The sequence below is a fragment of the Mixophyes fleayi genome, chromosome 6, assembly GCF_038048845.1.
Source record: "Mixophyes fleayi isolate aMixFle1 chromosome 6, aMixFle1.hap1, whole genome shotgun sequence".
In the NCBI taxonomy this organism is placed as follows: Eukaryota; Metazoa; Chordata; class Amphibia; order Anura; family Limnodynastidae; genus Mixophyes; species Mixophyes fleayi.
This window is the reverse complement of record NC_134407.1, coordinates 55,585,270-55,600,476: the sequence shown is the minus strand read 5'-3', so window position 1 is coordinate 55,600,476 and position 15,207 is coordinate 55,585,270. Positions and strand designations below refer to the sequence as shown.

Below are 15,207 nucleotides of genomic sequence, written 5' to 3'. Positions count from 1 at the left end.
ACAGATCGCTGCTAAGATGCGGCCTTACCAGATGCCCCGCCAATCGGAAGTCATATTTCATACATTTAAAATTACATCAGAAGTAACTAGTAGTCTGTTTATAGTTCAGCACCAGCTTTTAAAAAGTGGAAAGAGGAAATACTTTTATACAGCTGATTACCCTATCGATGCAGACAAACATTCCCAGAGTTTACCTAATTAAAATATTACATATGGCATATCTTCAAAGGTATTTTCAAATGCATTCACATGATTAAATCAAATATATTTCAGATAATTTACAATGTTACAGAAGGGTGAGTGCAGAATGTAACCCATAAATGCTATTACAGAAACTAATCTACTAAAAAATTTACTCAAACCCAGGGCCTGGGCAACAACTGGGATGTATTCCTCTGCTGTTGCCGCACCCGGCCAGCTGTCTAAACAGCCGGGTGCGTGCGCAGCTTGATTTTTAATTTCAGCCTCCTGAGCTGATTTACTAAAGCTGTGTGCCTGCATTCCTATTGGCCAGCCTAAGTATTTAAGGCAGGGAGGGCTTAGTACTGAAGAATCCCTTGTAATTGCAGAAATAGGAACCTATTTTAGGGGATGTCCCCACCACAGTTTGGGAAATTCCACATTTCTTCAAATTCTTCAGCGATAATTTGCCATTCCACAGCCTTTGATGGGAACTAATAAAGAAAGATTATTGCAATGTAAAATCAATACATTCATCGATTGTTGCCATACTAACCATTTTACTTTATATTTTTCTTATACAGCCATCTGTGTTCAAAGAGAAAGGGGTTTCCGATATGGTGGAGGATATTATTATTAATTTTTACTTATATGGCGCCACAAAAGGTCTGCAGTGCCATACATAGAGCATGGGTCAAAACAGGACACGGCATACAGGGAATTACAAGAACAAAGTGTAGTAATTTATCAATTCAGTTGAGCATAGGACAAAACAGGAAATGGCAATACAAAAACAAAATGAAATAAATACTCAACCCAGTTGAGAGCAGGTACACCGAACAAGGAGGTATAAGTGAAGGTCAGGACACTAAGAAACTAGATAGGGGAGAGAGAACTGAAGCACGCTGAAACTGTGCCCAGTAGTATGAGCACAACTAACAGGATCAGAGCATGCAAGGTGCGAAGGAGAAGATGAGACCAAGGGCAGGGGCCTAGTGTTGAGGTGTAAAATTGAGGTAGTGGTGTTGAGGGCAAAGGTATCAGAAGGAGGAGGTCATGGGTATAAGAGGGCCATGCTCGTGGGAGCTTATAATCTAGAGGGAAGGGGCAGACTAACAAGAGAAATAAAGTGGGGGGGTCAGGGTGAGGGAGAGTAGAAGTCTGAAAGGAGAGATAAACAAGAGCAGATGGTAAGAGGAATAGAGGGAGAATGAGAATGAGGGTGAGGGTACTGTGGAAACGCCAGCCATTGAGCAACCCACCTAGCAACCCACTCTTACAACCCAGTCAACAGCCTGGCAAGAGGGGGAAAGAAAAGGGCATGAGAGGCAAACAACACAGAGGTCATAACTCGTTGTATAAGGGACTCAGCCAACAGACTGATGGAAAAAGAAGATGGGAAGTGTGACCTCATGTGTGTGGCCACAGCAAAAAAAATTAAAAGGTTGAATGCTGACAACAGGGCCAAGGCAGGCAAATTGATTATTGAGTTCCGTTCCTATATAAGGCTAACAGACGGGAAATCCCCAATACATGGAGTTGACAGAGTTCCCACTGAACCATGCATAAGACTTCTGTAGGCCGGCCCCTTCCCTTCAGTTGCCATTACCTCCACACAGATGTCCTCAATTAATTGAAAGATGCTCTAGTACTGTAGGAACTCCACACTGAGTCAGTATGCTGCAATATAGTGGAAGCCCTTTAAATTTGGAAAATGTAGAACATTTATTTTTATGCATTTTCTTTAAGGTTTGCATTCAAACGTTATGTTAATAAAAAAAGTTTAAAAATCTTTATATTTTCTTGTGCAAAGCTTCAAGTATTGTTCCTGGAGAACTTGTTTGATGGTGTCATGTACAAGCTAATTTGTAGGCATAAATCTGCAAATATATGTTTGTGAATTAATTCCTAGAAATAATGTGACATGGCTCTCTTAGAAGCTGTTAGATCAATGGGGTTGTTTATGTTAAACTACCCAGAGGGGGCTGGTAGATAAGGGTAGCACCTTGTACCATTTATGGCAGGACGCAAATGTGAAAGCCATTGGGGATATCTCTTGCAAGACAATGAAATCTAACACATGTTTGGGAGGCCCCAGACATGCCGACTGCAGAGACTGGGTTGTATGTTAATGACAGATTCAAGCTGAATAGGGTCACAGGAAAATATCATCTCATTTTCTCCAATATCATACCTACCAGAGACATGTGTGGTATGCGGATGAAGGGAAACTTATGACCTATTGTGTGGAGGTAAAATCATGTTTGTAAACCATACTGTTGAAAAGTTAGGACGGTGTAACAAAAACTTGACTTAAAGGTATTCCAACAGCAGAGTCATAAAACCCTAATTTGCATTCTACCATCCTGTTGGTTCTGACCTCACAGGAAAGAGGGCTGGGGGGTTTGCAGCTTGGTTTTAAAACTGTAGTGTAAAAGTAAGTCTTGGTTCACTCTGAGGGAGTCAATTCGATATTGAAGAGGTCCCATTTTTCCTGCTTCTCCTAGCAACAGAACCTTGATTATAAGTGAGGTATCAATTCTGTGTTTTATCCTTTTTATTTTATAAGAAACAATTGCTTTATATTTGTATGCCTTTTATTATCTGTTTTATCTTAAGCATTGCGGATGTATTTTCCATATTAAATTACACTTAATAAGTTCAAGTCTCTGTGTTCTTACGAATTCACGCGACCGTTTGGTCAAGACGCTACATAATTGAAACAAGGAGAACATTGAGGTTTATGTGAACTCTGATTAAAGTAAATTGTGTTAGATTAATGCTAGGGAGAACCGAAGGCTTCCTAAATAAGAGTGTCAGCTCTTGTCAGAAAAAACCTTGGTGGTGGCATAATTAGTATTGCAAAGCTAGTGTGTGGCATAGATAGGGAAGGATTTAATCATTTTAGACAGACCAGGTGGTTGTGTTTTGGTTAACCCTGTGTCCCACACGCATCACGCAGACTCAGGTGAGTGCTGTTTGTGACAGATGGGTTCTCAGGTCTCAGGTAAGATCAGACCCAGACCTTGAGGTGAAATAGCTGTGCTGTACTTCAGATCAGCCAGTGTCCTTACAGTAGCCAGAAATCTCAGGATAGCAACAGTCTCTGCAGATATGGGTCTCCTAAAATATGTGTCCTCCTTTTCTATAAGTGGAGTGACCAGTTGCAGCACCTCATGGAAAGTAGGGTCATCCATCCACAGGAAATTCCTGAAGTCATCAGAATCATGCTCCCGTATCTCCTGTTGCAGTGGCATATGTGAAAAGGACTCTCTCATCGGCAACCAGTCCTTGGTCCAACAACTGCGATGCTTGCGTCTCCTTTTTCTCCTGTTTATTGTGTGAGGCATTGTCACAATTACGACAAGCAAACAAGCACTTAATTTTCTTTTATAAGGCAGACTCATTATGAATTATAAAACCTACTGAGTATACAGTTCTGCATGGAGTGAACCAAACGTAAACTATACACAAAACAATGAATGGCGATGATGCTATTTCCTTTTCCTAGATGTTTGTGTGTCTGGTGAGATTCAGCCCATTAGTTAAATTAGTTTTACATATTTACAATAGGTTAGGTTTGTGATTTTAAAGTGGCAATGGCAGAACCCCACAACTGGACAATTTATTTTAAGGGATAGCTTGCCGCTTTAAATTGACAAACCTCAATGTCTCTCTGTTTTGTGTTGAAAAACGGAAGTTCCAGCATACAGGGAGTTCAGAATTGATAGCAGTCTGCAAGGTAGTGTTTTCGGATTAGTTCTGTGCCTGTATTAATATAAATCAGCATTTGAAGCAGGTCTGTTTTATGGCAATCGGGTTATATTTATCTTTATACTCAGTGTCGTTATTAAAAGCATTGCATTAACGATTACCACCGATTTACAAAATGTAAACAAAAAGATGTATACATACACCACAGTAATATAGAACAAGGAACTTTCTTATTGCCACTATGGAAAAACAGAGCCAATTTATGTGGCAAGTTTATAAAATGGAGTTCATTTTGGTGACCAGTATACAAGGAAATCCTGCAATCTCATGGTTGGTATACTAAGCAGACCTATCTTGAGGCGTGTTCACAAAATGCAATATGATGGCTTATACATAAAGACGACACCTAAACTAGTAATTATTATATAAAGTAGACCTCCAATCTCATGGCTTCTGTACAAAGCAGACCTCCAACCATATATATATAAATCAAGTCTGCAACCTGGTGCTACTCACTCTCAGGTCATGCTTTGCAGCTACTAGAAGTAGAAGTTATAGTATTAAATAAGTAGACCTGTACGCCAGGCCACTTAACCACCTGCTAATCCCCAACGCTCAATGTGGGTCCCTGACCACTGAACATGATCATACTACTATTTTATTGTGATTTAAATATTTAATCATAAGACTTTTTAATTTTAAAAATATAAATCATAAATCATGGTGCAGAATATGTAAATCATAAGATATGATACAAAGAACTGAATCTAGCAAGTATAACATTAAAACAGAACTATAGTTCTTTGCTACTGGTAAATATTAAAAAAGGGAAAACGTTTTCAGGGAGAAATCTTTAGTACATTGGTTTATCTCTTGTCAAGTTGGCAAATGTGAATACATGGATTATGTAATATGTAATTATAAGGCATACAAAGGAATAATGTAAAATTAGGAGCTGCAAAGGGGACACAAACCAAATGAAGACAATGTAGAACACAATACATATTTTCAGAATAAGTAGCATTAAATATTTCACACAATTTAATTCAATTGAAAAGCATCAATGAGTATGCTAGTATTATATAAATAAATAATAATAGATTGCACAGAATTCAAAATCTATTGCCAGAGACAAAAAATATGTCAATTTTTCTCAAGCACAAAGTAAATGAAGTGGGATGTTGCATCCAATTTTCTGTTGCATTGAACCATTAATGTTATTCTTCATACCAGCGTCAGGCTTTTGTATATCAGATATTTGTGCAGTAAGGTAGAGGCGGCATATAATAAGCTCATGTGGGTGGACCTTACAACTGCAGAGTTATTAAGAGTTTGCAGAACAAAAATATGTGTATTAGTCTTGGTAGAAAAAGACACATGATTAAATAAAAATGGTATGCCTAATCCAGTAAGTACAATGACTATTCTATAGACTTAAGATTCACAGTTCAGACAGAAATAGTTCACATTGATTGTAATCAGAATTGCCATTCTTTATGGTAACTATTATGCCACATTAAAAGCTGCATGCATTCTTATCTGCTATCCTTACACTCTGAAGAAATTAAGTCTGGCGATGCTGATATGATGTTAGAATGTAAGTGTTTATTCCAGTTTCATTAAAATATTCAACTTCTCTGCCCATGAATTCCCTAATTCAATAGCATGTTAAATACTATTGCATCATCCTGGTCATTTGATCTAGAAATACTCATATTCAAAAGCAACTGAAGTGAGTATGTGAGGTTTATGAGGCACAGCGATATTCCATACAAAGCATATTGTAAAAAAAAACGTTCCTACAGTATGATCATTTTCCACTTTAAATTAGGGTTTTGCTTAAACCTATTTCTAGAAGTGTTACCCTGTTACCCCTACCATTTGTTGTTCTTAACATGGTCCAGACACCGATAATAGCGGAGACTGTCATTCCAAGCAGCACCTAAGAGGAATGGCAGTGGTCTTGACTATGTTGTCAGTGCCCAGACCCAGCTAATAACAATACATGGTGGGAATCCCTTGGTGAGAGACCCTCACAAAAATGTACTCTTATAGGGATGGGAAGGGGGTTATTAAATTTAAAATATACTTTGAAACCCATTTAACAATACAAATTCACTATTTTACATGCTTACCATGGTAGACTAGAATATTCATAATTTTTTTGTACTTTAATGTAGGATTTATTTAAGAAGAAATTCAGGAAAATATAAAACAAGTCGCTATTGCATAATACAAATATTTTTATAAACATTCTGTGTCAATACTTTTTAGCAGTGTTCAAGTTCTTTTGTTTTTTAAAATATTCTTATCTTGTGGATGTGCATATTAATCTCAGCAGAGCTTCATAATAGAATCTTAACCCATTTCCTTTAAGATGTCAGTGTAGAACAGAGCAGTTTTTCCCACTTACATTTTAAGATTTTAAGATTCCCCAGATATTTAGGAAGTTTGTTTAATATTTAATAATGACAAATTTGACTTCTATGGGCATGTGTTGCTCTATTTTCCATTATAATGATCATAAATTAAATATTATTGTTACATTATTTTACAAAAAAATAATTACCTCTCTTTAAAAATAATACATAATGTTTTGGATACACAAAATAAAAGTATTATTCCCAATTTAACTGATGTATCACAAAAAATAGGAATTTGGCGAAAACCCTCTTGTCATAAGGAGTAAAATAATTTCCTAAACATAATCTATATCAGATATATGTTGCTACTGTGTAGCACATCTAAATACATTGCATGCAGTACTGTCTAGGCAGATATAAAGGAAATCAAACAGCATAGTGCAAAGACAGGACATACTGTAGTCATAGCACAGCTTTACCGAATTTTGAATATTATCTTTTATCTAGAGAAAATTAATTCCAGAAATGTATTCAATGAATGAAATACAGTTGGCCAGTATTGGAATATAAAGACATCTCGAGGGGTGGGAGGATTCCAGATAAACAATTAGAATAAATATGGAATTTTAAAATAAGCACTTTTATGTTTCTACATTAATTTCCACCCGCTAACCTTGTTTGATAGTTATACAGCCAAATGCCAAGTGGATAGAATTCTATTACATAGTGGTTTATAAATGTGGTCCCTGAGTCCATTAGATAATATGAATACAAAAATCCCTTTGTTCAGTACGTGCATGCCGATTCTCTTTGTTTCTCTAGGCAATATGCTAAAACTGAAACCTGGTATGATCATGAATTACTAATCTAAAAGGTTTGTTGATGATTGATAAGTCTATAAAAAACTTTATAGATTTTATAAGTCTATAAAGAACTAATGCACTAATTTTATATTAATTTTCTCAGGACCCTATGTGCCATCATTCAACATCAGTTCCTTGGGATTTGGGAACAAGACACATGTCTCCAGAGACAATCTAACATTCTCCTTCTACTACCAGCACACCTCAACAATAGCTGCCATGTTTATCTTGGCCTACACTTTCATCTTTCTTATGTGCATGATCGGCAATATGTTGGTGTGCTTCATTGTGCTAAAGAACCGGCTGATGCGTACAGTGACCAACATGTTCATTCTAAACCTAGCAATCAGCGACTTGCTGGTGGGGATCTTCTGCATGCCGACTACTTTGGTGGACAACCTCATTACTGGTGAGTAATCTTGAAGACTGTTTATGCCAGGGTTTCCCAAACCCAGTCCTCATGGCCCCATAACAGTGCAGGTTTACCATATCTCCTTCCTGAAGCACAGGTGTATTTATTACTGACTGACACATTGTAACAGATCCACAAGTGGTACTAATTATTTCACTTATCATCTGAAAAACCTGCACTGTTAGGGGTCCTGAGAACTGGGTTTAGTTAACACTGGTCTAAGGTTACCAGACATGATATTCATGTTAAAAACAGGAAATGTAAACAAGACCCAGACTATCTCCATCATGGGAACAAAGTCCAAAATAATGGCTAATAGCTGTAAGTCAATTGCTTGCATCAGACCAGTTAGTGCACCTGTAACTAAGTAAACTTCAGGAAAATCTGTAGTCTTCCTACCCTGTGAAGTCATGTGAGGAAGATATGAAAATCAAAGCCACTTTTAATTGAATTGGAATAAAAATATACATTAATGACTTTATAAATGGATGAAACACATATTGCTGCATATATAAGGGGTTTCACCATTTTGAGTTGACTAATTTATATGTTCATACAGGTCCTTATACCATTTTACTCAATACATGGTAATTCTTTTGTTAGTGATTTAGCTTTCCTTAACTCCTATGATAAAAAATAATTGTAAAGTAGATGTGTGCACTGAAGTTGCATAAAACAATGCAATTAGAATAAAATATAGCTTTAGAAATATTTAATTTCATAGTTTTAATATCACTCTTACAGTGTAATTCACAGCAAAAAGCAAATGAGAGTCCTTGGCAAATCAGCACCTCCAAGTAAATCAAGCTCAAGTTTCACAGTAGAGAAATCACTTTTTCAGAAATGTGGGAATTTTTCTGTTCTGTTGCTAATATTTAATGAAACACCAAAATACGTGTGGTTCACATGTGATGCGCAGTCTATTTATACCAAAATCCCCCCATGAATTGGGACTCAAAGCAGTATCCCATTACTTGATGAGTTATGTTGGGATCTTAAAGCAACAAAGAGTTTTGAATTTGATTAAATTTTGTCAAATAAATGTTCCATATTGAATTCATTATATTTTTAAAGGTGCAGGGGATGGCCATGGACACCAGATTTGCCCCCAATTGTGCTAATCTGTTTGTGGAACTATTTGAGGAACATTTTAGTTGGTATGGTCATTTCATGGCCATCATATTAACCATCTTATTTTTATTTGTAATGGAGAGGTTGAATCTATTATTCAGTTTATGTCACACATTAATGATAACCCATACATTCCTACTTTCACACATTATTTGAATGTCACCCTATATACTTCAGTTAGAGGTCACATTTTCACTAAAACATTTCAAAAGCCTGTTAACATGAATAACTACTTATATTCAGTCAGCATTATAAATCATGGATACAAAATAATAACTTTTAGGTAATTCAGGAGGATGAGACAAAATTGTTTGCTGGCTCATTTTTTGTGAACAATGTAAAATTGTGTAAAATTCTTCTTTCACAGGAGTTATCTCAAAGATCATCTTCATAAAGTGTTAGAAAAAAATCCTGATGAGGGAAGAGTTACTTAAGCAGAAATCTGTAAGCCGTAGGTTTCAAAGAATTTGGAAGTAATGTGTCTCTCTCATTTATATCTAAGACTAAAAGATATTCAAGAATAAAAAAATCTTTAAAAAAAAATGAAGGAACTTGGAAACAAGACATCTTATTAAGAGTTTCATTAACTGATAGACCTTCTATAGTGGTTATAAAGGCAACTTAAACTTGTTAGTACTAAGTTTGGATATTATTAATCAAACAATATATGTCACCTGAAGTATTTAATTATTTTTGACATGGGTAATATATTTTGAGGAACATATGATTGACTAACTCAGGTTTTTGTGATTATTTCTAATACATGCACTGCTGAAGAAACCATGACAAGTAAGGCAAATGGTTATATAATATTCATTTATACAAGTGGATATTTGTTCTGTTAAGTATTTCACATTTATGCTTGATATCAATCATTAGTTATTTGTATTATTGCTTTTTGGCCAGTCTTTGTTATAAGGGGATTGCTGGGCAATTCACATATTAACCACAGCATGTCTATGTGTAGCTGTTGATCCAAGAAAGAGTTCCATATTTCGCAGGAGGATACATTCATTGGGAAGTTCTTCATTCCAAGCAAGCTGCAGGTAGCTGCTCCACTACAATTACTGTGTAGGCGTTAACTGTGGTAAGCCTGCATTTAACATTTCCCTATCAAAAAGTGGTTATTTTTCCTCTATCATAAGGTGATTAATTTTTCTGATTTTATAATACAAAACAGCACACTGTTTTTCTTTCATTTGATCTACCATTTCTCACTCAGGTTAATTCACCTTTGACGTTTTAAACATAAAACTCAATTTCCTTCTTCTGCTAATCACAAGTGAATTTAATGCACAGGTTTCACCACATTGTCTAAGATCTCTATCGACACATGACTTATACCACTATTGTAGTTTTCCATGGGGTCAGGTTTCCACCACTGCTGCATTGTTAATGCTTTTAGCCCACAAGGACATTTTCATCTACCTATTGATCACATGTGAATTTCAATTATCGTGTTGATTTATTATATTTATTATTTCATATTGTATACATAGAATGACAGTAAAGCACATGGTGTAGAATGCAAGATTAGAGTGGATTTTAAACTAGTCTGTTCTTTATCTCTCTCTTGTTTGAAACTCCCAATTAAGTCAGTATTTATACAATTTCATTACCACTTAAGCTTAAACAAATTGCCAAATCAACCACCTTAAAGTGTGTAACATGAATGTACAGCAATGTGGCAAAGTGATTAGCATTGCTACCTCACAGCACTGGGGTCCATTCCGACCAAGCCCTTCCTGTGTGGAGTTTGTATAAATCAGTTCAGCTTGGTCAAAATTACTCTGTTGAAAGTCAGAAAACCTAGACGGAGTCTTGCATGATGCTCCCCTGTGCGCACTTCCTGGTATTAAGATAAGTAAAACATTGCTACTCGTATGTTTATGTAATGTTTTACTACCCTAACATCCTGTGGAGTCTCATCACACAAGGCTTAAATGAGACTTCACTAGTAATTTAATTCTCCCCATAGTATTAGTGGCCAATCATGGCTGATCTACACATTATGGCCCCCAGTCACATGACAGATCAATTAAACAATCCTTCATAACAATTATTATAATAACCAAATTCAACACCTTCTTACTGGATATTTTAATTTAAATAACCTGACGGCCTCCCCCACAACCCTATGGAAAGGAGTTCTGAGGGGACACCGGATAAATATGGCATATAAAAAAAAAACCTCCCCAAAATAACTCCATCTCCACCTTAATCAAAGAAACATCTTATAAATGATATAATAGAAGGTACTACACTCCAGAGAGGCTAAATAAAAAATTTCCTTACAATTGTCCCAAAATGTTGAAGGAGTACCTTACTCCACTTATGCTGAACTTGCCCCCAAATCTTCCCTTCCCTATCTCTTCTGAACTAGATGCTTGAGGCTCCTGTAGAAAATAGTCCATGGACCTTCTGTGTATGTTCAAGGACTAAATAAATACTATAAAAAACTGCTGTCCCATATCCGTGTAGCCAGCAAAAGTCTTATAGCTGAAAAGTTCTCATCTCTCCTCAATCTCAGCTCCTAGGAACCTTGTTTGGCAGACAGCTTCCATGGAAAAAAAACATACTTCCTTGATGATAGAGAACATGTCTTTAATCAGATGTGGTCACTGAATACCAAAACTATTGGCAATGCACTACTTACTTATAATTTACAACCATTTAGCACCATCATAACCCCACCTTCTGTCTGACTCTATATCCTTGATTACCAAAAAAAAAAAGCAAAAACCAGTCTGAACTTTACGAACTATAACTCCAAGTCATAAGAAGTTGTCCAAAACATTTTCTCCTTTACCGATATTCCTTGTAGTATCCCCACCCCCTGTTCCCTACAATCACACAATCCTGCCCACGTTTACCATAGGTACATATTTATACTGTATAAACCCTTCCTGTATGTGCCACCTTATATCTTACAGTGTAATACTGTACCCAAAAATGTAAATATGTTTATAAGTCAAGTATTTTATATGGCCTATTATTGTTATAAATGTTTGCCACTTTCAACCATCTAAATAAAGAAATTAAAAAAAATCTATTAGTGCTATTTTTGATTATTCTAAAATTGCTTATGTGACAGATATAAGCGGGTCCATTTTTTTTTCTAGGCACATTTTCAGCATTTTAAATACCATTACTCTAGTACTCAGGTATTATTTTTATATTTTATGTTTTTTTTATCATAAATGAAATATGACTGTTTTTACATTGCCAACAAATCTGGCATTATGTAATTATTAGATTGTTCATTTACCACTACTACTTTACCTATTAGCATTTATTTTGTTTTCTATTGATTTTTCTTTTATGATTTTGCATCGCACTTAGACACAGAAGGATTACTTTTTAAGTATTCAAGTTTGAATGCTTAAAAAATTACTAAAAGGAATACTAAAAAAACAGACAGGGCCAGATTAAGGGTTCAAGCCACCCTAGGTCAATACACTGATAGTGTACCCTCGTCTTCTATGCTAGGCTAATGCGTGGTTGGTAGTTTACAATATGGCTTCCTTCACCCCCCCCCCCAACCAATGTTTATGTTCTCTTGTTTTCAAAACTCAGCACCACTTGGCTTATTAAAAGGGCCACAGCTAAACTTGTCACTCATTTAATTTATGTGTCTTCAGCCTTTACCAGGGGAATACATCAAGATAAAAACCTTACTACATTTTTGTTTTAGGTTTTCTTATTAATTTGGGGAACAACTACTCTCTTGTATTTTAAAATTAATTTCAGTTTACATCTCTCCTTGTCACAGTTTTGCACTACCATAAATTGTGTGTGCGCCCCCCCCCAGCGCCGCCCTCAAAAGCCTTGCACACTAGATTATAGCTTAGTCAGCTGATTGGATAATCAGGTAGTACATCAAATTTAAGGTGAGGTATAGATAAGCACTTTTAATTTTAGAATTGAGAGGTGGCCTCAAAGTCCTCAGTCCAGTGGCTCCAGTTGCAAGAACATTTATTTATAGTATAATGTTTAACAATGGAGATATATTCCATGCATGGTTCTGTTAATAATTGGAAGGATGGAAGGTGTTTCTGGGTTTTTCCAGTATAGTGCAATGTGACATGTTGTGGTGCTTAACATGTTAGTTATTAATGTTTGCATTTGTATAGGGATATCTAGGATAAAGTGGGTTAATATTAAATAAGATAAAGAGTCTGGGATAGTTATATCAGTGATATTTGCAATTAAGTGATATATTTCTTACCAGAGGGGAGCTATTTTGGACAATGCCACTAAATATGGTTAGGGACTTCTATAAAATTTTTAGGGCCCTGTACAAAATGGGCAATTTAGTCGTCCGAAGGTTTTGTTAAAAAAAATGTTATTTCATGGCAAGAGATGCTAAAAAAAAAAAAGAGACAAAAGATGCTGACGCAGATAACATAATACAGATACGTATGCCAAATGCTCTTATTTGACCGCTGTGTACATACATAGCTGCATGCAACAAAGACATATAGGTAGGTAAATTAACCAGAGTGTGTGTGTGTAGGGAAAGATAATTTAGTGTGTAAGCTCCACTGGGAGAGTGACTGATGATGATTCAGCATCATCTGTAAAGTGATGCATAATATTTTGGCACTATAAAAAAGGACAAGAAGAGTAATGTGTACGACATACTTGCCAACTCTCCCAGAATGTCCAGGAGACTCCCGAAATTCAGGTCGGTCTCACGGACTCCCGGGAAAGCTGGTGATTCTCCCGCATCTGGCCCATCTGCCCACTTCAATAAAATTAGAGCCGGAATGTACGGGCGGAGGGGGGCGGGGCTTCGCGATTCTCGTCATTTTGGCCCTGCCCCCAGTGATGTAATGCCTGTTTTGGGTCTTTTTACACCTAAAATTACGCGAATCGTGAAGCCACGCCCCCTCCGCCCATACACCCCTCCTGCCCTCCAGGATCTCCCGGACCCAGCCAACATAAGGTTGGCAAGTATTATGTACGATTCATAGAAAATGTATTAGAATTGTTTTCATGTCATACTGTGTGCCTAAATAAAAAGACATGTGTGAAGGAAAATAGAAAAGGTAAATCTATGGATTTCGAAAAATTTACAGGGAGGAATGTATACCCAGTTACATCAAAAGAGATTTCAACTTTCAGACATCCAAGACTGATTTCAGTAATGTGCTATTTGGTCCAGAGGAATAACACTGTTTTACTTTCCTATCCCTTGAGATCAGCAACACATTGAGAAATCAATTGTTGGACAGATCAATCTTTGTGATTCACCTCCTTACTATCAATGCATGGAGATATGGGAGGGAGTGACTGTGATCATAACTGTAAATGCTTCTGTGTGATAAATAGCTTCAGTGCTCAGTAATTTATATCTTATGTTCCTATGCCACAACTGTATAAACCAAACACTTTCTGACGGGAGGAAATAGACTTTTTTTTTATATGAACTGGATTACTTTTAAACAAAGCTTTAAAGCTTAGAATACATTTAACTTTTTGCAACATCATATATACACATTATAAACTACGGTTGTCTTGTTATTGCAGATTTCATTCCCCAGTGTAAATAACAAGATGCTTATAAGAGTCCTACAAAACTTGCTAAGATTAACAACTGTAAATACACCTCTATGTCTGATTCATGTAAAAATGTTATAGAGTAATTTCTTAAAGTGGGCCCATCATCTACACATCCACCATGGTTGGCCATGGTGCGGGTGGGGGGCCGGCCATGATGCGGCTGGCCATAATATGCCTATCAGAGGCATGCTCTCTGTATTGTGCGGTAGTCACAAAGGTGTGCAAGTGTTTTGATGTTTACAAACTAAAACATATTATACAGAACCTTCTCTTACTAAATGAGAAGGAGGTATAATACGGAAATAATGCTTTATGAATAAATTGTATAAACAAGGTTGGGAATATACATTCTGGCTTACAGAGAATTTTCTCCTCTGGGTCATTCTCTTTAGAATTGCATTCTCTGTGATCAGTGTTTCATTGGAAAAAAAATGTGTACAGTATTGTGACTCATATTTTCTTAATATATTTTATGATGCTGGTCCAGGGATGCTTAGCCTGTCAGAGTAATCATGCTGTGCAGATTGACAGCAATTACAGTACACCTCTATGCAAGGAATAATAAGTGGAGATTTCTGTTAAATCTCCCTCACGAGATGTGTCGCGGACGTTCCGGAGACACCTCACAGTTGAATTCCACCTTGTTGGAAATGTCTGTACTTTAGAGATATTTACGGTAGCACAGATTTTTCTCACCTAAATTTGTTTTCATATTTATTTTTGAAGTTTAAATATACCATCTTATATTATGTCAAAGTTATGTTCCTCCATTTCTCTATTTTTAATTTATTTAATTTATTTTAATTTGCTCTTCACATCAGAAATGTATAAAATAAAGCATTTTTTTTCTCCATATTTAACTGTTTCAGCATAGCATCTACTTACCTACCAAGTCTCTCACTGTATGTAGGACAGTGCTACATTTAGGGAACTGTCCCATTGTCCCAACTGCTGGGAGGCGGTATGTCACATTGCATGA

The 15,207-nt window shown here is 36.3% G+C and overlaps 1 protein-coding gene across 1 annotated transcript in view; it reads left to right on the top strand.

The window, feature by feature from the left end:
- Nucleotides 1-15,207, top strand: part of NPFFR1 (neuropeptide FF receptor 1) — a 170,341-nt gene that overhangs the window by 47,435 nt on the left and 107,699 nt on the right. Inside the window, exon 2 of the mRNA XM_075215201.1 lies at nucleotides 7,224-7,529. Within this exon, the coding sequence (XP_075071302.1) occupies nucleotides 7,224-7,529 (306 nt within the window). The remainder of the gene's footprint in view (nucleotides 1-7,223; nucleotides 7,530-15,207) is intronic.